Below are 25,358 nucleotides of genomic sequence, written 5' to 3'. Positions count from 1 at the left end.
AGTGTTTCTGAACAATGAATTGCAGTATTGACAAAAAAAAGAAAGAAAGAAAGAAAAAAGAAATGCTGAAGCCTGTTTGAGAAGAAGAGAGCAATGTCTACCTTGAAATTAGTTTTCGTAAACTCTAGACCTTAGAGCATTCTTTTCTCAGTGGAAGGCAACATGCAAAGTCTTCTATGAAAACATCTATATTCCATTCTTTGAGATGCATTAATATTCCTACCAGCATTTTATGAGGACTCCTGTTGTGTTTCCACATCTTTACTGACATGTGCTGCTCTTTTTCCCATGGTAGACATGTTGACTGGGATTAGATAGAATCTTAATAGATTTTCTTAGTAGGTAATGTTTTGAATTTCTCTGTTCCACTTTCCTATTGCTGTGATAATGCACCATGGCCAAAAGCAATGTGTGCAGAGAGAGTTTATATGAGTTTACAGTTCCACATTAGAGTCCATCACCAAGGGAAGGCTGGATAGAAACTCAAAGCAGGTACCCAGAGTCAAGAGATGGTGCAGAGGCCATAAAGGAGTACTATCTACCGGCTTTCTCTTCATGGCTTGCTCAGCTAAGCCCAGAGGTGGCATCACCTACACTGAGCTGGGCTAACCCTTATCACTCATTAATCAGGAAAATGTTCTACAGACTTGCCTAGAAGTCATATGACATCATATGACATCATTTCTTTTTTCAATTAAGATTCCTTTTTTTCAATTAAGATTGCTTCTTCCCAAATAACCCTTGCTTAAATTAAGATGATTAAGATGGCGTAAAATCTAGTCAGCCCAGTGCTCAGCACGCTTGTAGGGAATCATTGTAATGTGACCAGCTTTGATGAGACAAATAGAAGAAAGCTCTGTCCATACTGACCAGTTAGGATGTACCTAACCATTAATGTATGCTTAACCATGACTATTCATTGAGCCCTCTCGATAATCCATGACTGGGTATGTGGTACTCCCATTGCATAGTAAACCAAAGTGGAGCACCTAGAACGCAGAAAACTTCCCCAAACAGCAATCGGAGAAAGGAATATAACTTAGTTCAGTCCTAGACTGTGGAGAGCCAGAGGCTAGCTGTGAAAGCAGTCTGTGTAGCCAAGGTCAGAGAACAGTGTGTGCAGCCAAGAGGAACTTCTATCTATCTATGCTTAGTCTGTAGAGGAACTTTCTCAAGAAGAGCTTTGTTTGCTGAAGTGCTTAAAAGCTGGAGCTGCAGAAATAAACTTTGAGCTTTTATCAGAACATTGTCTTGGCGCCATGCTTTTCTTGCCAACCCAACCCCTTTCACTTCCAGCCCTCCTTTCAGGGGAGCCCCGCTCAACCATAAGCTACCATAAGCTGCTGGTCAGCTATAGTAGACAACCTGAATTCAAGTTTTATAAAGGCTTTTATTTTTTTTTTGAGAATTTCATATATGAGTACTGTGTTTCTACCATTTCCCTCCCTCTTCTGCTCCAACTCTACTCCTTCTCTAGCTCATAATTTCTTTTTTAGTTATTATGCACATACATACATAATATAATCAACCACCTTACTGAGCTCATTCAGTTAATGTAACATGTGTGTGTGGTGTGTGTGCATGTGTGTCTCCGTGGGTGTGTGTTTGGAGCTTATTTGGGATTAGATAAGCTTGTGAAAGACTTATCACTGGTGACAAAAATATTCTTCTCTCTCAGCATTGATTGACTACACCTCTTCATATAGAATGGAATCTTCTGGAATTTATACTATGTATTTTGCATGGCAACTGGTGATGCCATCATGTAGGTCTTGTTTTGGCAAGCATTTCCTGGATGTAGCTTCCCTTTTTTTCCTAGAAGATACCATCGAGCATCAGACAGCTGTATGTCTTAAGTAGAAATGTGGCTGTGCCAGCCCTTGCGAATATTTCATTTTATAAAGTTAACCTTGACATTGGAACTCCCTGGACTGGTGTCAGAAATCAAAGACATTCAGTGCATACATGGGATTATCATACAGACTGGCTGCATTGCACCTCATGTAAATGACTCATTGTTTTTGCAGGTCTGAGAGTGTCCAATTATTCATGACATGGCAAAGTTAGGCATCTAAACCATGTTCTGTTTGATATTTTGAACTGTGTATATAAAATAGATTTTATCTGGGTAGAAAGGGACATTTTACATTGAGAATAAGGCTTCTCACTTTAAATAATGTGAGAATAATTTCAAATTTTCCAGTGGGAAAATATAAATATGGACCCTTTGTTGACATTCAAAGTCATTTCCCACCCACAGAAACGAGTAAAAATATTGAACATATTGTTTTCTGCCTGGTTTAACTCAGACAAATTCAGACTTAAGAAGTTGGTCAACCTCTGTGTAAAATGGAAGATGTTATAAGTATTGGACACAGAATAGATTTTAAAAATGATTTCTACGTGAGATGTCTTCTGTGGGGACCACACCCATGCCCTGGGCTCTGTTATCTCACTTCCTTTTGGAAATCTTAGGATGAAAGTTTCCAAAAAGCTGAATTAAATAATTGATGTTAGCAGCCATCATTCATTTGAAAACTATGTGACCTCTGATGATAATTCCTACAAGCAGAGGGCAGCATCCACAACAAATATGTCCGCGGCCCCTCACCCCAGTACTGCTACGACTAAGTCTCATTTTCAGCCATGCTCTTCTAGAATTTGATTTACTTCTTTATCTGGTGTATTAAAAGCAAACAATTATACATGTATCTTGGGGGCCATTGGAGATTTGCTTCATTCTGCACCCAGCAGATCAAGCACTGTTCACTCTGATTTCACTGGATTTGTTCTCAGCAGCTTTCCTGTGCCTCAAGCCTCAGAGGCCCGGAGCTGACCTCGGTGCTGAAGGGTTAGTCGCCAGCTATGGCTTTGCATCCTAGAGAGTGGTGGGGAATAACAGAAGATGGCACCATAAGTCACACACTGCAGAGCAGACTTTCAAGAGTAGCTGTCAAAGCCTGATGGACTTTTAAAACATAGGAACATTCCTGGGCACTGAAGAGAGTCAAAAAATGTAGATCATGATATATTCCATGAAAATTAGTTATGAGTTGCTACTAATTTCTTTTTATGCTTCATTAAATGGAAATGTAATATTGTGACATCCTCATTTACACATGTAGATAGAAAAGAAAGGAACAGGAGCGATTACTTTGTCCTTTCTATTTTGCTCATGAATTTAAGATAAAGTGGATTGTCAATTGTAATTAGACTAGAATCCCAAGACTATCTCTTTCCCCAAAATCTTTTATTTATTGATCTTGATATATATATATATATATATATATATATATATATATATATATATATATATATATATATATATATATATATATATATATATATATGTGTATGTGTGTGTGTGTGTATGTATATGTATATGTCTTTAATAAACATTTTAAAATTAAGCTCACCAAATACTTATAGCACTGTGAGAATATCTAACATTTGCTGAACTTCAAGTGACTTCATAAATTACAAAGTTATAAACTCATGTTTGTCTCTATGTTTCAAACGTAAAAGAAAGTTTCAAAGTGTAAATTCCTTACACTTTGTGTGTTTTGGAATAAAATCTTTAAGTTGATCAATTTTAATATTAGTTAGTTGATCTTGTTATTTTTTCCACAAAAATTTCTTAATATTTCATAGTTGATAGATTTTTTTCTTTATGCCAGCAATCAACACTCCATCTACAGCAAATGCATTTTAATAATAGAAAACTTTTTAAATAAACTTCTGTGCCTACATGTTTACATCATATTCTCAAAATCGTTATGAGTCAGATTACCAGAGTTCTGCAGTTCTCCAGAAGGAGCGCTCTGCTCACAAACTGAAAGAACAGTTTGAAATGGGCTAAAGCTACACAGCATATTTGGGGTCAATAAAGATGACATATTGACACCCTGTCTCAGAATAGAACACACACAATAAAATAAATATAATAAAGTTTCATGTGGATCGGGGATAATTTAATTATAACAGATTGAAATTTTTCTTTTGGTTTTGAAATACCTACCATGTAAAACTTGATCACAAGTACAGATTCAGAAAAAAAAAAAGTTCAATGTATTCATCTTTGTCCGCTTCTTTTGTTTTTCCTTCCTTTGTTTAATTTTCTATCTCTGGTCTTGTTTATATCATTTTTTCTTCATCACTATGGTCATGAAATAGTGCCTCTTTCCTGTTTCTTGAATAGGTGCAGGCCATAGTGTTTGTGCATATTGGTCAGGTTTGACTTCTTAAACCCAGGAAACCTCCAAGTGACTTTGAAGCCAATGGCCTTACTCACAAATGGAAGGAAGAAGCATGGCATTTGAGGTCATTCTAGAGGCCAACACTTTACAGTTGGACTCACCACAGCTCCCCTCAGAGGTTAACATAATAAAATGCTCTTGAGTTCACAAGCCTCAGAGTCCCATTCTGCAAGGGCTTCACAGAGAACCCTGAAAGTAGTTAATACTTTCAACAGTGGGTGATCATGCCTGAGGGTTACATGTAAGTGCTGGCCCCCTGCATTCAACCTCAGCAAACAGGCATACTGTGGACATGGTACTCTCCCCACACAACTTCCATATCACTTCTGGTTACTGAGGTCTTTACCAGGAGAGTCCAGTAAAGTTTATTGTGCAGATTTCTAGTTTAGACTTCTGCTGGATTCTACCTAAATCCAACCACTTCAGTTTCCAGTCATAAAACTGCAGCTTGTAGATCACCATAAGAGAGTATTAGGACCTTAAACACCAGTAATTTCTCTTCTAAAACTTTGGGAGAAAGATGACCTGGAAATAATTAGAATTATTATGTTGATTTGCATCTCAAAAGTGGGATTTAAATGAACACATTTCAACCATTCAACTATGATGTGAGATTCTAGCTACAGTCGTGAACAATGCTTTGTGAATTTAATGTAATAAACCTGGTATTGCTGTTTTGGTGGCTGGTTTTACATTAAAGCAATTAATTTTGGGAGCCCTCAAAGAAACTGCAGAGAAGAATAAATTCTAAATATTAAGTAAAGTTATGTTGTTTTTTAGTGATCATTTATTTATATGATGTATTAATGCATAAAACTTGACAGTTTTATAGTAATATTTACAAGTGTCAACATACTGTGCAGTTATATGCACAGTAAATAGTAAGTAGAAAGATCTGTCTAGCATTTCCCTATGAAGAGCTTAATTACATTTAAGTGCATATTTGGGAATTTATTTATATGTTAAATCCACTTTCTTGACAGTTTTATTATTTCTCCCATTATGATATTGGCTTGATAATGTAAATTAACCTTTGGCTTTTGTATACCACCTATGAAGCTAAATTAATTACCTAGAAATGATCTTTTTAGAATACCTTCATTCTAAATTCAGAAACAATTTCTTGGTAGTCAATAGGGGCATGAACATGTTTATGTGTGACAGGCTTCTGAGGATTGAGTTGCCTTTTCATTTCTGCCCCTGCAGCTGAGGGAGCCTGCGGGGGAACCCTAAGAGGCACCAGTGGTTCCATATCCAGCCCTCACTTCCCTTCAGAGTATGACAACAATGCTGACTGCACGTGGACCATCTTGGCTGAGCCTGGGGACACTATTGCTCTTGTTTTTACTGACTTCCAGCTGGAGGAAGGATACGACTTCTTAGAGATCAGCGGGACAGAAGCGCCATCCATATGGTGAGTTTGGGTAATCATGTGAGCTCTTCGTAGCCTTTGCATTGGGTTTTCAGGAGAAAGAGGATCCGCCAATTGGTGTCAGTAGACAGTTAGTGGCCAGCTTGAGTATGGTATTTTTTTTTCTCTTGATCCTTTGTTGTAACCTGTTCCAGTGTCTGAGATGTTTCTCTTCTGGCGTTTGAAGTTAGAGAAGGTATGAACACTTGAATTGTTTTCCTTTTCTCATGTTACACTCAAGTCTTCCCAGGAAAAGCATAGGAGGGCCCCTGGGCCTTGGTTCTCATCTAGAGATGACACAGTTTGAGTGGATGCTTTTAGGTTTTGTCTCTCTTTTTACAAAATAGTCCTGCTCTATTTTTACAGCAGGACCATGTGTTCCTGCCCTCTTGTGAAGAGGTGCACACAACTCCAGAACCACCTTTGAGACGTATCTTAAACAGAGTTAGTGTGAACTCTAGCATGATGGGTGACACGTCTGACCAATTGGAGGTCAGGAATTCAGTTTTATATGGAGAGAAGTTTGAAGCACAGCCATGCTTCTGGCAGAGTGGTCTCCACTGTATCCACAGGTATAGTTCTAAAATGGAAAATTAAAAGGACAGAAATAAGATCGCTTGATTCCACCTTCATCTCTCTCTGGGCTACTTGTTGCTAGTTGGACTTAGTGTTGTTTTAATTATTTAAATGATTTTGTTATTTTAAAGTTGCTAGGGTCCTTTAGTTTGGATCTTGAGCCATGAGGTAATTTTAGAATATGTAATCACAAGAACAGCTGGTTATGTGTGTACAGCAGAAGAGTTAGTGGAGGAAGTGTTAAAATATTTCAATGGCTTTCAGTCTTGACTTGGGTTCAGAGGCAAAAGAATGACAAGACTAAGTGTGTAAGCTGATAGAAGAAGATCCTCTTTTACACCATTCCTTAACATCAAACTGAATCACTCAGTTTTCCACAACTAGAAGTTCTGTGTTCACAAAAATGGGTACATACTTCCCTCTCTTGAGTTTTTTTTTCTCTTATGTTAAATAGTATTCCAATTACAGAAGTAAAAACAAAAATAGAACTTCATTAGAACACAACTGTATGACTTCTGGGCACACACCCAAAGACTTTGCATCTTACTAGAATCATTTGCACATCCGTATTTACTGCGGCTCTATCTGCAGGACAAAGGAAATGTAATCAACCTAAATGTACACCAATAGATATTGTGTAGATAAATAATAAATAATGGAAATGTGGCACATAAACTCAGCAGAATTTTATTCATCTGTAAAGAAAAATAAACTTTGCAGAAAATGGATATACCTTGAAAAAAATACATGAATTGAAGTATCCCAGGTTTAGAAGAACATCCATATAAAAAATATGTTCATGCACATAACAATGATTAATGTGTGTGTGTGTGTGTGTGTGTGTGTGTGTGTGTGTGTGTGTGTAAATGCTGAAGTCAGGAGACTAGAAAAAGGGCCATGATGGGCATGAAGGCTTTAAAGGAAGATATTGTGAAGGTATTTGAACATGGGATAGACAGTAGAAAGGATAATGTGGAGGGGAGATGTGGAAGGGTGCAAGGACAGAGCTGGCGAAAGAATGGTGTGGGGATCAACCCAGACTAAGCACAAAAATGCTGTTGGGAAACGTGTCACTCTGTGATGGATTTAGCAAGCTCCACAACCATTGTCATGAACTGTACTGTGTTATTCACCTTGAATAGGACTCTGGCAACAGCCATTGTTTTTCAACCTCATGTATTTGTAGAATGTTTATATTTCTCATGTAACTGAGAATCAAAACTATGAATACTGATGCTGGCTGAAAACCCTGAGTCTCATTACTAGTCACTCTTTGACCTTACATCCAGTCCTAAGAAGCCATATTTAGATGCATTTTAAGTTCATGAAACAAATTTAATATTCATGTGCCTAAGTTCTGCCAATTATTGCTGTAGAAGCAGGTGATCCAAACACTTCTAACTTTTTAACTGCATAAATATTTTACAGGGAACAACTTTATAACTATATAAAATGTTTGAAAGTGGAAACTATTTGGTAAATGAGTTGCAGAAATTACTTGGTTAACTTTAAATTTGTGAGAACCTGGATATGTTGGGTATTGGGTGTTGGGTGTTAGGTGTTGACTGATGGTGTTGCTGTAAGGTGTCAGAGTGGGGGAGAGATTGGAAAACTGGGATGAACTTAGTGTTTATAGAGTGTGGTGATGGTTTTTGCCAAGTAAAACGGAGAGTGTGGGAGTTCAGGTGACAACATAAGTAACTAAAATAGAAAGAGCAGCCAAGGCGGGTTGCCAGGGAGATGATTGTGGCTCCAGAAAGGGGAGCAGCTCCTTCCTGTGTGAGTGCCACAGAGAAAAAAATCAATGCCTGCTCTGCTCAGGGGCCAGGGGACATCCTGTGGTCTGGTTTCTCCATTTCTTTACTCGTCCTCCATGAATTTCCTCACATTCTTCACCCCTCTCTTCTCTTCCTCCACTCTTCGTTGATTTCATTTGTTATTCATCATAGGTGAATTCTCTCTCCCTAACCCCATCCCATCTTCCCCTCATCTCTTCATTCCCTCATCCCCTCACCCTTTTATCCCCTCATCCTCCCTTCTCCTCATTCCCCCATCACTTCATGTCTAGCCCCTCATCCCTTTATCCCCTCATGTTCATCCCTTCATCCCTTCATCCTCTCATCCTCTCATCCCCTCACCCCTCATGTCCATCCCCTCATCCCTTCATGTTTATCCCCTTATCCCCTCATCCCTCATGTCCACCCCCTCATCCTCTCATCCCCTCATGTCCACCCCCTCATCCCCCATGTCCATTCCCGCATCCCCCTGTCCATCCCTTCATCTCCTCATCCCTTCATATCATCCCCTCTTCTCCTCATCCCCTCATCCTCTCATCACCTCATCCCGACATGTCCATCTCCTCATCCCCTCATCCCCTCATGTCCATCCCCTCATCCCTTCATGTCCATCCCTTCATCCCCTCATCCCCTCATCTCCTCATCCCCTCATCCCCTCATGTCCATCCCCTCATCCCCTCATGTCCATCCCCTCATCCCCTCATGTCCATCCCCTCATCCCCTCATGTCCATCCCCTCATCCTCTCATTCCCTCACCCCCTCATGTCCATCCCCTAATCCTTTCACCTCCTCATCCCCTCATCTTCTCATCCCCTCACCCTCAATCTCCTGATCCCTTCATCCCCTCCCTCTCCCTTTCCCACCTATTTTCCCTTTCCTTTTGCTCCACTTCTCCCCTCCTCTTAGGCTCTTCATTCACTTTCTTATCCATCACAGGTGAGTCTTCTCTCCTGCCCTTTTCTTTTCCTTTCCTGTACCTCCCCTCCCTTCCTGCCCTTTAGCTTCCATTTCCTAGTGACTACCACAATGCATGAGCAACAAGAAACAGTAGGAAAAGTTGTTGGTCAGGAAGAAATTGCTCAGCTTTGGAGACAGCCCTAATTTTTGTTATTAGAATGGGGAAACTTCCATCTGTTCTCTGAGATCTCCCCAGACCCTTTTAAAGATAGTTATTAAAGAGACATTGCTTCTGAAAGCTCCTAAACTATCCTGCCTATTGTCCTAGCCTGTCCCTATGAATGGCCTTTGTAGACAGTGTGAAGTTGCCTGATGATGATTTCTGAGCCCTCACTTGTTGGAAATGCAAGAGCCCTAAAGGACGGTCTTCCCCTTGTGGACTCTTAGCATCTTTGTCTGCTTTGTGAACAAGAAACTGGGACATGGGAAGCACAGCAAAGAGCAGGGTTCCCAGGGAACTGTCACCAGCTCAGGATCTACGTCCACCAAACTCTGCATCACTGTGACCTGGTCTCCTGCTGCACAGCGTTTGGAGAGCATCATTGCGCTGCCTGGGATTCACTTTCGCTCAGCTGTACAGTCTCCTTGTGCCTTGCAGAGGGTGCTACAGTTGAGGAGACAGGTCCACTGAAAATCCACGCACCACTGTATACTTACTGCATGAGAGGGGACAGAGGGCTTTCTTATTTATTTTACTTTGGTGACATTCAGTGCTTTTTGTAATTATAGAGGGAATTGTCTTGACGTGTCCATATGGAGTGTTACTCTAAATGGAACTCACATCAAGCCGTTAATCTTCAGAGGAGGCTGAAAAGAAAAAAGATGGTTTTCTTAAATAACCGTCAAGCCCACATGAACACACTTCAAATTTAAAATAGAATAATTGGGAACATGCTTTCAAGATTTATACAAATGTGTATTATCTGGCTTATCTTTTAAAAGGCTATTATTTTACTATAATTTTAGTGACAGTCTCTGAAATGTTTAATGGCCCAAATTGGTATATTTAGAAGATTTATCCATTCCAGGATTGCAAGAAAAGTAGGGAGAAGGGTGAACTTGGCCTCTTCTCCAAAACAAGGTTATGCCTCCGAGGCAGGAGGATGGTGCTAATGGCTATAAGTGCAGAGAGGGCACACATGTACAATTTTCCAATAATCTGTTTTTAAAGACAGGATGAACAAGCAAGGGCATAGTAAGAGGAAACTGCATGGAAAATTATTGAGAATAATAATGGGATTAGCTTTATTTTCATTACATTTCAAGTGAAATTACCAACTCTGCTATAATTTCTTTGCTCCGAGTTGCCATGGCTACAGTAGAGGCAGCCTCAACATAGTGACTCTCATTTGCCAAACTCTTATATGTATTAAATGTGGGTATTTAAATCTTACCACCTGTATGCATACTGACCAAGGATGATTTATATCATCATCATCATCATCATCATCATCATCATCACCGTCATCATCATCATTATCATCATCATCATCATTTTAGATTTTCATATAGTCAGGTAGTTTTCCTAGTGATGCTTAAGAACACAGACACTGTTTCTAGTTGACTTGCAACAGGCTCTAGTAACTATGGATTTTATTGTAATTTTAAAAAATAGGCTGGAGAGATGGCTCAGTGGTTAAGAGTGTTTGTTGCTTCTTACAGAAAACCCAACTTCAAGGCTCAGCACCTACATTCGTAGATCAAAGACATCTATAACTTCAGTCCTAAGGAATCCAATGTCCTCTTCTTACATCTGTAGGTACCTGCACATGCATGGTACACGTATGCATACAGCAAAACTGTCTGATTTTATCCTCTTTCAGTGATTTGATGGTGTATTCAGTGCCTCTAAGAGCACCAAGAATGAAAGCTGATGTCATATCTGAGTTAGCCAGTTAAACTTTCTAACTGAGGACTTAAGGGTTGAAGGTCAGGATTTTGTTTTCTTGGCAGGGGACTGGAGAGGGGACATGGGCTTTCTTCTTCTGTCAGGGAATGTATACAGCTGAACATGACTGAAAGGGAGGAACAAGGACAAAGGTGGAGGCTTTGCCCTGCCTTGTGCTGCCCAGGAAAAATCCAAAAGACTTAGCAGGTCTTCCTGTGCAAGACAGAAGAAGTTGTTCTACTGTTCTCCAGTCCCTCGTATCATCCAGTCTTGGCCCTAGGTCACATTGCTACTCAAGAGTCTTGCTTCCCTGCCTCTGGGTACGGTTACACAGCTACCTGCCTCTATATGGCCAGTCCAGGCTGGCCTGTGTTTACAAAGTTAGCACAATGATCAGGGAGGGTCTAGATACGGTAGTAGGAGATGTGCAGAGGAAACCCCGTGCAATGTCCCTCCAGCAATCTTCTCTCCATTTGTATGGGAGAACCTCCATGGTCCAATTTGTTATTTTGTACTGTAGAAGTAAGTCTCAGTAAGTAGCTAACTGAAGACCCTCTCCTGCTCTGGACTGGCTATGATTCCCCTCCACGGAAAAACACTGTATAAATACACTTTATTTTGTTGCCATTAACCCAGCACAATTTCACTATTAAATCAATCTAATCAGTAGCTGGCTGAAACCAAAATGAGACTTCAAAGACACTGGAGCAGCCCAGTGAGCTTCAAAGAACCCTTGAAGGGTCAATTAATGCCTACAATGTTTATCCAACATGTCACTTAATTGATAATTGACTGGGTATATGTTTAATTTCTAATGAAGAAGGTTATGGAGTTCCAGTGAGCAGTGGATTTCCTGCAATGAGCCTTTCCCCTCACCTGCCCCAAACCCAGAGAGGCTTGCCACCCACTCCTGCCTACAGCATCGAAACTGCGTAACTTGAATTCTTTCTACAGAAACTTCAGGAGATAGCACAGAGTGAGATGCTGCCTGCTGCCTGCCTTCACCCCAGTGTCCTCTAATCCTTCCAGATTCGTTACTTTTCCTGTGGCTGTGACAAGATATCTGGCCAAAGAAACCTAAGAAAGAAAGGTTTGCTTGACAGTACACCTCCTGGTGGCAAGGAGGGCAATGCAGGAAGGGCACCTCTGGCTGCAGTGGGGTAGAAGGAGTCCACTGATTGCAAAGAAGCCACAGTCAGGAAGTAGAAAGAGGGATATTAGTATTGTTTTCACTTTTTTCATTCTTTCATTCACTCAGAGACAGCATGGAGTGGTGTTTTCCATATTCAGGGTAGCTCTCCCTTCCTGGCAGAGACTTGATGTGCCAGGGTAGGGGGATACCCAGCATACTCCTGTGAGAAGTCACCCTTTCAGAGGAGAATAGGAGGCAGGGGTGAGGGGAAGGAACCAGAATTGGGGGAAGTGTTTTCTATATTAATTAATTAATTAATCAATCAATCAACCAATCAATCAATCTCTTGTAAAGACCTGGAGGAAGACACTCCCAAGGGTGTATCTTTTGGCTTGTTCTAAATTCCATCCAGCTAATGATCATATGTAACCGCCACATAACATCTCACAACCTCAGGGTTATTACCCCAACCAAAACATCTGTGTTTATGGCTGCTAATGAATGGGCACACAGTATTTTGAATTTTCTAATTGTTCTATTAAGCCTATTTTCTTTGGACAGGTTCATCTAGGGACATGTATGAAATTCAGTTATATTTGTCGGGACTCTCCGCAGTCTGCCTAAATTATTTATACTTCTTTGTTCTAAAACCTTGACCTATCTTGTCTCAGCAAGTTGACCCCATCAGGCTATTTGGGAAAGTGTGGTATTATAGACAGTTTTTAGGAGCAGAAATAACAATGATCCTGTGCACAGCCCTAAATGAAAATGTGATTGTTCCTATTATATATTGCACTTCAAATTTTAATTCAAGCCTGGTCATGATGGTGCACACTTGGAGTCCCAGCACATGTGTTCTGAGACAGGTGAATCACTAATTTATAGCCAGGCTTGGCTAACTAATAAATGCATGAAGCACATAGAGACTTTCCCACAAAAGATCTGACATACACATTTACTTCTACATCAGGGGCAAGGAAAAGTACAAAATTTAAGATGCATATAGATTTGGCTGTGAAAGCAGAGTGTGGGGAAATTCATGACTTATTTAGGGATCCTTCCTTTGTCTTCTTAAAGGCAGGTTAGTCTTAAACAATCAGATAAGCAGTAGAAATGGATTGAATATATAATTTAAAATGATCTCAAGGCATATTATTAACTCAGGCAAAAGTTTGGGTTCTGAAGAAGAGAGGTCCTTCCAGTAAATTCTATTTCCATATGGCCCCAATTCTAAAGCCCAAGAAACAACTCAGAGAAGCATTTCCATCAATGCCCAAGTCTACTGCTATGGGCTCTTCTTAATTCCTTTTCCATACTATCTTCTCCCTCCCGGTAGATTGCATAGTTCATACTCTTAATTTGTGCCAGAAATGTCATGGTTGCAGTTCACTTTCAGAGCCTTTCTGCTGCAATAAAATAAATATCAGAGTTTCACTAAGTTCAATAATCTGAAAATACATATATTTAAATAACAATTTGAAATTTGAGCTTTTATATAACTCATTGAATGGTAGTATCTGTGAATAAGATACTACTTACCCTACCACTCTCTGAAAGAAAGAAGCATCGAACCACACCATGGCTCCAACCATGGAGCATGTCATGAAAATACTCCATGTGACCCCAACCAGGCACAACATGGGCTGTGGATCACCTCTAAAGTGTGAAGCCGGGCGTGGTGGCACACGCCTTTAATCCCAGCACTTGGGAGGCAGAGGCAGGCGTATTTCTGAGTTCGAGGCCAGCCTGGTCTACAAAGTGAGTTCCAGGACAGCCAGGGCTATACAGAGAAGAAACCTTGTCTCGAAAAAACAAAAAAAAAAAAAAAAAAGAATCTGAAGTGTGCGTCATGGGCAGCATTCTTCATATCCCACATGATGTCATCTCTGCTTGGCTTACCATCTGTGCAGGTAAATCCCATATGGAAAGAAGATTCAGAGTACTTGGAACTAGAGTTTCAAGGGAAATGACCTAGAAGACCTGGATTAGGTGTCCATTCCTACCATTCATCATACTGTGGTGTTTTAGTACACTAACTCTCCAAGCTTCTTTTACTATTTGCAAAATGGATTTTATGATATCAGTTTGGGCTCACAATGAAGAAGAGCAGGAAGGGCTGGTGATGTCACTGCATCTTTGATGGCTAAGGAGGCTACGAAATAAAGGAGATGACTTCCTGTGAGTCCATCTGTTTCCTCTTCCCTTCATTTTTCTCAGTCATCTGCTCCTTCCTGGTTCCCCTTCCTCACCCTTGGTCTCCTAGACCTTCTTCCATGCTCTAATACCCTCACTAATTTGGATACTCTGAGATGCATATAATAAATGTGATCTTTTCTTACTCCTAGGTACGTGACACACTTCTGAATAGATCACCCTGTTCTAGAGAGTGTGTGGAAACCTTTTGTTCAACAAATTACTTGCTCTTTAGGAGAATGGGATACTAGTATTAATAATACCACATTCTGTCCCATGAGCAGAGGATGGCTCAAAGGGCTAACCATGTATGAGCCCACTTGACCACTATTGTCCCCACTTTCCAGACAGAAAAGTTAAAAGTTAGAAATACTACATAAATAACCTAGCTTACATGACCATGAGCTCCGGCCAGGGTTGACATGAGCCAATGTAACTTAGGGATCAGCATGGTCGTTGAGAGTCCAGTTTTATAAAAGACGGCTCCGTGGGTAAATAAGATGGGTCTTCGTTTAAGGGGCCATCTTTCTTCTGACTCATTGAAAGTGGGAATGAGACCTGAATTCCCCACAGTGACCATCTCCTCCTGCCCTTGCACATTTAATGAATATATGACACTAGTCTCCTGAGGTATGGTACAACTGCAAGTGAGAACTTAGGAGACAATTCAAGAGATTAGCAGATGGAACATTCTGGAAACTGGGTTAAATGCACAGGTACCAAGAGTATACAGTGCTTGAGTGAAGAGGCTTTGATACAAAGAAAACTCAGTTTCTTATGGGGGAGCAGATGTTAGCCATGGGTTTAAATGAGAAAACAAACACAGAGTCCTCAAGTATAAAGGATACAAAGAAACTGTGAGCAGAAAGGCAGGACCACTTGTTGGGTGTTTCTTTCCCAAATGCTCTAGATGAGGAGTAAGGTGGTATTATCACCCAGTCACAGGAGATAGGAGCTGCTTAGTGCTGTTGAAATACATCAGCGTACAGCCCTGCACTAAACCTGATGTTCTGGAACTCCCACTGCATCTCGCTGACAAGTACTAATGACAGTATGCAAAGGTAGCCACCTGTGGTAGGTACCTGTAGGCAATGCAAGGTCACAATTTCCCCCATGAGTCAGCCCCTTATTGTGTCAACAGTCCTACTACTGTGCACAGCCTATGTGACGATCGAGAGGATGGTCGGTCTCAGCTAAAGTACCCCGTGCAACCCTGTCCGAAGTCTCAGAAAACAGAATAGTAGTCAAGTAGGAAAAATACGTTATCCTTGAGAGCCATTCGTTGAAAGTAGCAGCGATATTCTTTCTCATGGAGAGTTTAAAATACCAGGGAGGTGCTTTCTCAGGTTTTAATATTTGAACACTGGTGGTATAGACCATGTTTGGGTGATACAATATTGATGACAACCCATCTTTTGGAAGTAACCCTTTCTGTACAGTATGTTTGTCTGTCCCTTCCAGGAACATGAGTACCTCTGGCCAGTATAGCAGAATGTGGCGGGCTAGGTAACATAAAGAATAAACATGTTACTCAGTTTTGGTGGTTGTAAATCCAAGATCACATAGCTACTGGTTCACTCAGGGCCTCTACTTCTGGTACAGATTCTGAGCCTTCTTACGGACCCCCCCACACACACACCCACACACATACACTACTCCCTGCCATGAAATAAATCCCATACTACACACTACACTATGTGAGTTAAATACAGCTTTGCTGACCGTGGCCATCTCTCTTTGTAGCCTCTGCAGCCTCGCCAAAATCTTTGGCATCACTCATTATTCACTCTCTCAGACCCTGTAACAACGAGCTAACGAGGGATACCAGCATCAGACATCCATTGCTGCATGTGGAAAGCATCTGAAGCCCCCATATTCGACTTCCGGGGAAGGTGATGTCCCGAGCTTCTGACCTAACATGTCCTGTATTTTATGGAGATGTCCCTGGTGTTGTTTCTCAAAGTACTTAACAGCGACCAGTGTTACAGATGGGAAGAAAGGACAGGCTGCGCATTTAGTCTCAGAGTCGAGCCACACAGTCATGGATGTTGCGCAGAGCCTGCTGTGCACATCTGGAGGGGACTCTGTGTGCTCAGGTGTTCATAGGCATTTTTCTCATCATCTAATTGCTGTAAGTGCGAGCTTCAAGGAGGTAGCTTGGCTCCCAAGCAGTGGGACCTGCAACAGCAATCACTTTCCCTAATACTCATTTTCTCTGCTCTCCCTGCTCCTGTCTCACCCCATCTCTTGTTCCTTTCATTAAAGCTAATGGGAGCGCTGGGAAGAGATTATGAACGAAGCTCCAAATATGACAGATGTTTCCCCAAAGTACCTACTGTCCCTTAGAGCGTTAGCAACCAGTGAACTGATGTGATATGTTCACAATGTGTCTTTTATACTGATATCAGAGTGTTCAATTAATGGTAATTAGAACCCAGCTGGGCAAAAGTAATTTCAACACCACCATGTGGAGGACGAGAGACAGACACGTTTTATTCAACATTGCTCTCCTCAAATATCTCTCCACCTATTCGTTAGACTATAAGAACTATTTCATTTCAGATTCTGCCAAATTCTCTCTCTCTCTCTCTCTCTCTCTCTCTCTCTCTCTCTCTCTCTCTCTCTCTGTCTTTGTATTTCAGGCTGTATGTTAGTATGTATTAAAATATTTAAATTGCAGACACATCCATGGGTTTCTCGCAATCATGCTCTTTATTGGAAGGTGGTACTCCAAGAGAATAGAGAGATGGCATATGAGCTGAATAAATCTATGAATTATGAATATTTAATAAATGAGATTTTAGAATTGTGCTTAAACGAAAAAAATGTTGAAATGAAGGAAGCAGTCTATGCAAAGTTGCTTCTTGGGAATGTGTGACTGAGGGAGTGACTAAAGCGGTCTCTGGGAGTGGCTGAGGCCTTCTAGGTGGGAGTGGCTGAAGCCGCCTCTGTGGGTGTGGCTGAGGCCTTCTCCGTGGGTGCAGCTGAAGCTGCCTGTGTGGGAGTGGCTGAAGCTGCCTCTGTGGGTGTGGCTGAGGCCTCTCTGTGTGTGGCTGAAGCTGCCTCTGTGGGCATGGCTAACTAAGCTTCCCTTAAAGGCCAAGTTTACCTCTGGTATAAGGTTAAGGTTTCCTCAGTGGGCGTGGCTGAGTTCTTCCCTGTGTACAAGGCTGGGGCTGCCTTTGTATCTGCCCGCTTCAGTGAGGCCTCCTTACAGTGCTGAGCTTTGGTGGCCCTGGCCACTGTGCACTCAGAGGTTTCCTGAGTACAAGGTTCGCTGGACCTTTTCTTATTGCTATGGGAGTTCTTGATTAGTGCTCCTAGAATGGTGGAGTCTTCCGGTGCAGAAATTTCAGTTTGCAGCTGCCAGGAGGCTGTGAAGCAGCAGCTTCCATCAAGAGACTCAGTTCCACATGAGCTTTCCGTGCAGGGGTGTGGCTGACATGAAATCCCTTATTTCCTAGTATGCCTTCATCTACTCAAATTTATCCACAATCATTTTTGATGTTTTACAGTTATTTCTAGTAAACTGCTAAAACATAGAGGAATTGGAATTTGAAAACACAAGACCATAAGAGGAAATTAATTACAGGAATGGAGAATTTAAAAATGGCAGAGAACGAAATTAATATTTAATTTTTAATTTTGAGGCATCCGTGGCAAGCAGAGGAGGTTGGCCATTTACCCTGCTCCCGTCAGCAGACAGCAGCCACTTCCAAATTTCTCCCAAGTATGCCACCTTTCCCCTTTGCATTAAATATGGAAATAAAATTTGCGCTGAAGCTTTATGAATTTCAGAGTAATAAATATGGTTGATACTCCGAATGGAACGTACATTCTGATAGAGCAGAACAAAACTGTGAAAGAAAATTCTAAGCAAATCGTTTTCTTCGAGGAGTTCTCTTAGTCAAGCCCATGTCACCATGACAATCCAGAGAGGAAGGTGAAAAACGTTAACAACCCGGGTCAAAAGCTCTCAGCAAGACAGGCTTAGCTGCCTGTGCAGCAAAGACTGATTTGGTTGCTCTTCTGGGTTCCTCCATTTAGCCAGAAAATGCTGGGGTGGGATCTTCAGGAGCCCAAATAGGGCCTCATCTTGATATCAGAAATGTTTGTTGTAGAGGGGAAAAATGAGTAAGGGTTAATGGCCTATTATCCCTTTGGACCACCAGCAGTTGGGAGTACAGGATCACCACTCTGAGGCTCAGGACTAATTCAGTGTAAAATGTCATTAGAACACTTTGTATTGAAGATGATTAGGATACCGTGTGTGTGTGTGTGTGTGTGTGTGTGTGTGTGTGTGTGTGTGTGTGGCCAAAACCCACATGAAGATGCTGAACGAAAAGACAGCAGTAACCTCCCTCACCGTATTCCAGCAGGATGGGATTGCATACACACATTAACCAAGAAAGATTATAATCATGTACAAGATGGGAGAGCTTTTCAAACCAATTCTGCAGAATGGCAGTGTGTATTGAGCACATTGAACCCTACTGGATCAGAACTCACCTACATAGACCCTCAAAGGCTCCTTGTGCATACAGGGGTGATCCTCACTGCCCTATTAGAGGTCATTGAGAAAGAAAGTGCTATTGGTTAGTGCTATTTAAGCACCTTGATTTTAACTGTCCCTGAATGTGTCCATGCCTGGAATGTTAGTTGATAATGCTGGTTGCACTGGTCACTTGGAAGGTCATATTTTGTTAATCTTTTTTCTTTTCTTGTAGTGAAAAACTTGCTGGTGTGGAATGAAGGCCAAATAATTAGTAACAAGCCATTCATGAATTAGTAACATGACAATGATGATTTAGTCACATGGCAATGGTGAATTAGTCACATGACAATGGTGAATTAGTCACATGACAATGGCAGCCAAGCAACTTCCAACTTGAGCAGAGACGTGACAATTATTCCTCATTCTGTCACTGCTTTCAGGAAAAGCCAAGCTTCAAGACAAACTATCCTATGAAAATGCAAGGTAGTTTTACAGTGTAGAGAGGAAGAGTAAGACACAAGGCCAGGACCAGTCATTTACAGTGTAGAGAGAAAGTGTAAGACACAAGGCCAGGACCAGTCATTTACAGTGTAGAGAGAAAGTGTAAGACACAAGGCCAGGACCAGTCATTTACAGTGTAGAGAGGACCAGTCATTTACAGTGTAGAGAGGACCAGTCATTTACAGTGTAGAGAGGNAGGACCAGTCATTTACAGTGTAGAGAGGACCAGTCATTTACAGTGTAGAGAGGACCAGTCATTTACAGTGTAGAGAGGGCCAGTCACTTACAGTGTAGGGAGGACCAGTCATTTACAGTGTCGAGAGGACCAGTCATTTACAGTGTCGAGAGGACCAGTCATTTACAGTGTAGAGAGGACCAGTCATTTACAGTGTCGAGAGGACCAGTCATTTACAGTGTAGAGAGGATCAGTCATTTACAGTGTAGAGAGGCAGAGTAAGACACAAGCCAAGGACCAGTCATTTGTTAGCCTCTGGCAGGGTTGTGGATGGAACTAGGTAATTCTGTCTTCATCAGCCTGAGACATCATCCCCATAGAACCTTATTTATTTATGAACAAATTCCATTTCCATCATATGTCTGCTTTTTTTTTTTTTTTCTGTTGTATGCACTCTCCTTGGATAAGAAATTTAGAACAGTTGATAAAGTCCGAGACAGCACTCTCTAGGCATGTGCCTTTTAAAGATTCTTTTAAAGAGTCTCATTCCTATCATTTCTAAGACACTGCTCTCAGGAGATCCTCCCTGTTTCCCTCATAGCAACTTTGTGGTGGTTTGAATGAGCATGGCCTCCACAGACTCATGTGCTTGAACGCTTGGTCCACAGTTAGTAGAATTGTTTGGAAAGAAAAAGAAGGTGTGGCCTTGCTGGAGGAGGTCTGTTACTGCGTAGGCTTTGAGCTTTCAAAAGCTCACACATGTATTGGTCTCACTCTTTACCTGCAACTTGTAGGTCAGTTGTAAGTTACAACTCCAGTGCCATCCCTGCCTGCCTGTTGCCATGGTTTCTGCCATGATTACTATGGACTCACCCTCTGACACTATAACCAAGCAGCTAGTTTAATGCTTCCTTCTATAAGTTGCCTTAGCCGTGGTATTTTTCACTAGAACAGTACCTAAGAGAGGATGGGCCATGGATTCTGGACACAAAGTCTTGGCAAGGTTAACACTCAAGTTTTCAGTCTGACACATTTGACGTATGAGGCTAGTTTGACAACAGCTTTCCAGATTGAATCGGTATCCCCGAGCAGTTTACTTTGCCTTGCTAAGGTTGTGTTCCAACTCAACCAAATGTTTCAGTTATCTCTGATGAGATGAGTTTGTGGCCCTTCTAGACTCTGGAGACAGCTAAGTTGGCAAAGCCAAAGAGCGTTCCGGCTCCAGGGAGTTATCGTCACTGGAAAATTCACCTTCCATCTTCAGAACCAAAGGCACAAAGGTGCACAAGTACACTCCCACAAGTGAAGGTCTCTGGAAGCAGCAAACTCAAACAAAGTTGAAAATCATTTGAAAATATTCATGAAATCAGTACCTGTGTGATTAAAAACAAACACAAAACGCATCTTTTTCAGTCTGTGTTATGCACATCGGCTGTATCATTTCTGATCTCAGTTAATGAGTTTTTTCTTTACCAGATTCAGACAAAGAAATTGAGAACTTCAAATATAGATTCCTATCAGTGCACATTTAATAAATATTCCACTTTCAGTCTCATATAGTTCTTAATTTCACCATCAATAGATTAAAATGCACAAAAACAACTATGGTGGAAAAGTTTTCATTCATTTGGTTACAAAAGAAACATGATAACCCTTTATTATTGAAATAACAAATGAAAATAGTAACTAGATATTTCACAGGGAAGACGTTTTAAATAAAACTATACAAATATCTTTACTAATGAGTAATTGGGGGATACTGGTGATAAACTGGTATGATTTATTTTCTTTTCCTTTTAAAAGTCACATGTAGTAAAAGTAGTGACATGTGGCTTTTGAGTCAATCATAGTCTGCCATTGCCTTCGCCAAGGTGGTGAAGAACCCTGAAGATCCTGTTTTGTTCTTGTAGTTGCCAGAAAAGGTTCTGAACTATGATATAAACCACCATCATCCAGACAGGGGTCCAACTGTCCACACAACTGTCTGAAGTCAGAGTTATTCCAATGTTGTTTACTGTTTTATCACTGAGTTGTATGGAAGCTTTAAATAGAGTTCAACCAATAGCTTAAAAGGACCAGTGTGGGTTACACATCAAGAATGAATGGGAAATTACAGTTTTGAAATTGATGTCTGTACACACTCAAACAGTTGAAAAGTATGAAAGGACAATCAGGAAGCCATGGTTCTCCTGATAGCACTGATAAAACACTAAAGAAATGCTGTTAAGTAGTAGCTGCATCTAAAGTGCACAGACAGCTCTTAGCATCCTCTCGGGGTTCAGGAGGCTGTGGGATGAGGTGAGTGGCTCATCTGTAGAGCTCTCTTCTTGGTCACAAGCTGGCAGCAGCCATGTACCACCCATTGGTAGAACACAGCCAGCCTTCTTAGGATTGCTACCAGAAACTGATTTCAAACACCTTTAATCTGTCTACTGCACCTCCAAATGCATCAGACAATTGTTGTATAAGGTGTGATATATTTTATTTAATATTTCCTATAGACCAAATTTTTACACAGTATGATGTATTTTATTTAATATATCCTAATATAATTTATACCATATTGATAAGTACTCTAGAGTGTGTGTATTCTGTGTGGAAACTTCAGAGCTGGGGAGAAAATGCAAGGTGGGTTGGTTAGTTACTAGATGATTGCCCAACTCCTGCCCAGAGTTCTTGACATTACTCCTGGTAACTGATGGTACCAAAGGCTCATCTTCATTATCATCAATGTAACTTCTAGTTGTAGAATCACTGAGAAAAGACGCCTCTGGTCTCATTTGGTAGGCACTTTCTAGAGAAATTTGAAAAGGAACTAATATAGTGGATATTTATAAAATATGAAAACATCCCATAGAAACAAGAAAATGATTCAGTGGGTTGATGATGCTAGGCTTGTTTTTATTTAATTTTTTGTTCTCTTTTATTCAGAGGGTTTGTGGATAGCAATGAATATGTTACCTAGAGTAGATGTCAATTCATATGAATAGGTATTTCCTCATAAATCTGCATAGTTAATTATGGAAACTTCAGAGAACATGGATATCGATTTAAAAATCATTAAATTTAGTTGGTTTTTAGAATTTTTCAGAGTCCAACTTCAGTGGAAAGATGATTATTTGTCAAGTCAAATTTAAAATAGATCAAAATGCACATTTTAAACACTTGAAAGATGTGTAATCATTAAAGGTTTGTGTTTGAAAAATGTTGTACTTTTAGCATATGCTTTTGTGCTTTGTTTAAATTAGGGTAGATTCACCGTAATATTCTCAGATCTGATATATTATTTTTGAATAGCACGATGTATCATAAGCTGGTTTATGTCTAACTCTAGTAAAATATGGGATTGTAATGTAGACATTTTTGTGTAGTTGTTTATGTGCGAGGGAACCACTGAGATATTGATGGTATGACTTACTCTCATAGTACTTTAAACAGTTTTCTTCTCGATAATCAGTACATCCTTTTGTTGCGAGATTCTTTTTCTCCTATTGGGTTGCCTTGTGCAGTCTTGATATGAGGGCTTTTGCCTTGTCTTATCGTGTCTTGTTCTGTCCTGTGTGGCTGTCATCTCTTAGAGGCCTGACTTTTATGAAGAAGTAACAGATGGTGAGTGAATCTGGAGAGGAGGGAGGGGGAGGCAGCTAGGAAGACTGAGGGAAGAAAAACTGTCATTGGAATCCATTGTGTGCGAGAACAATATTTTCAATTGAGAAAAAAGGACCTGTGACTGCAGAAGTACATAAAGTATTGGTAGTTGGAAAAAGAGTGTTTAACTATTTGGAGAAAACAAATAGTTACTATAAAACATTTTATTGTTATTGCTTAATCTATTTTTCATTTTCATAACATTGTTAAGTGATTAAATACAATTCTGTGCACACATATTTTGAATACCCTGACAGGCAAAAGCTATGTCTTTAATTTGGCTGTTCTCAAAAATAATGTGTCTGATATCACTTTCTTCGCCTAGTCAGACAGGTCATGTATGAGGAATAAGAGGAGTGATTTAATTTACGTCCACTGTATTTATCACAGCAAAAGAGGTTGGTTCAATACTTCCTGAGTTTGAACTTTCAGCTACTAACAGAAATGTGTGTGTGTGTGTGTGTGTGTGTGTGTGTGTGTGTGTGTGTGTGTGTGTGTGAAAACTCTGCTAATGAAGGCCAGAGTCCACTATGACCAAAGAGCCTCTGGTCCCAGCATAATATGGGAGATTCTTTTCATTAGTGGTGTTTCTCCCTCTCTGATCTTGTCTGGGGAATGCTAAGCCCACACATTCTCCTCTACCTGAGGAATGCCATGTATCCTCCATTAGATTCCAGAATCAATTTCCTTTCTCCTGATAAGAACCTGGTTAGCAAGCACCTGAGTTTCCTGAGTTGTTTCTTCATGCTTATGAGACATTTCAGGTTCCCTGAGCCCTAAGCCCATGACCTTTGCCCATCCTGGGTGTTCTACCCCCAGTCCCTCAAATCATTAAAGTCTTGACTCACCCTAAGTGAAGTTGCTCTGCCTCCTCATAGCCAGTTCTCGTGTGGTCACTCATAGCATTTATTCTCAGGGCTTCCAAACCCCTGCTGAATGTCTCTGCTAATTTTGCCTACATGACCCACATTGGTCAATGATCCAAGGAGGAAGGGGGAACCCACGTGTCTGCGTATATGTCTCTGTGTGTACATGTGTACGTCTGTGTGCACATGCATGTGTGTGGTGTGTGTCAGTGTGCGTGCGAGCACTCAGTGGCAGACCTAAGAAACAGACAAAACCAGCAAATCTGTTAAATGCATAAAAGATCAGCTGGTTCTTTAGAACAAGCTACTTTATCTCAATTAGGGCAAACTGGCTGTACTATAGAAATAGAGAAATACAATATCTATTGACCTTAAAAGCTAATAAATATTTCCAGCACGTTTTGTTGTTGTTGTTGTTGTTGTTGTCGTTGTTGTTGCCTGAGTCAGTAAGCAATAGTAAGACAGAATCATTGTACTTTCAGGTTTCTTTTATTCTTTTGCTTATGTAAAAAGAAGTCTGCCAGTTTTCATAGTATTTCTACTCAGTTGGTAATGATTCCTGACATGTTAACTATTTAATAAAAGACTTTCAGAAGTATTTAAACATCCAAAAAGGCATTTTCGAATTTTAGATAAAGTTAAATATCCTTTCAAAGTATCTTATCTGGCACAAGCAAGTAGAACAGCACGGCTGAGTGAGAGAGAGATTTTCTAGAGGCGGGGAACAGACACGGCTTTGCCCAACTCTCTGTACAGCAGCAAACACAGGACTCCATGGATGGAGAAACTTCTATGCTTCAGGAACTGCAGTCTGTGTGCTTCTGGGCAAAACCTGGTAGTTTTAGAATTTATTTCCTAAGTTCTTATAGCCCTATAAAATATGCTTCAAGAATTAGCAAACTTATAAAACAAAAATATCTACCAATAACCTTTATGTGCAAGCTTACATGGAAATACTGTGGGAGGAGAAAATAAATTTGACTATACAATATATGGAAAAATTCATTTAAAGAACTATAAAGAAATTTCATAGTATTTTCTTCATGATTTTATTTCATTTTACGATTTCTGCTTTAATTGTTTAGATAGGTTTCTCATTTCCTATTTCAGTTAAAAATTTTATTGTTATTTTACAAGATGCTAGTGTAATGTCAGTTATGTCTAAGAATTTTCAGAACTATTTCTTTATAGTATGTTTGAAAATTATACTGGGGCACTGGATAGCAACATGTTTAATACTTTTGATTTGAATTGTATATTTATTACTCTCATTCCTGCTTTATTAAAAGATCCAATTTGCAATATCCATGCTCACACTAGCTATAATTAGATACTGTTTTTCTTATGATGCATGAAGTACCTTAAGAAATTACAATAATAAATTAAGAATAAATGTCTTGTTGTCATGCACAACAAATCATGCCAATAAAACACAAGCAAAAAAAAAAAAAAAAAAAAAAAAAA

The 25,358-nt window shown here is 40.3% G+C and overlaps 1 protein-coding gene across 1 annotated transcript in view; it reads left to right on the top strand.

Moving 5' to 3' along the window:
• Positions 1-25,358, top strand: part of Csmd1 (CUB and Sushi multiple domains 1) — a 1,532,231-nt gene that overhangs the window by 789,665 nt on the left and 717,208 nt on the right. Inside the window, exon 5 of the mRNA XM_021218735.2 lies at positions 5,463-5,670. Coding sequence (XP_021074394.1) covers positions 5,463-5,670 — 208 coding nt within the window. The remainder of the gene's footprint in view (positions 1-5,462; positions 5,671-25,358) is intronic.

The sequence above is a fragment of the Mus pahari genome, chromosome 19 (genome assembly GCF_900095145.1).
Source record: "Mus pahari chromosome 19, PAHARI_EIJ_v1.1, whole genome shotgun sequence".
In the NCBI taxonomy this organism is placed as follows: domain Eukaryota; kingdom Metazoa; phylum Chordata; class Mammalia; order Rodentia; family Muridae; genus Mus; species Mus pahari.
This window is presented reverse-complemented; position numbering and strand designations above follow the sequence as displayed.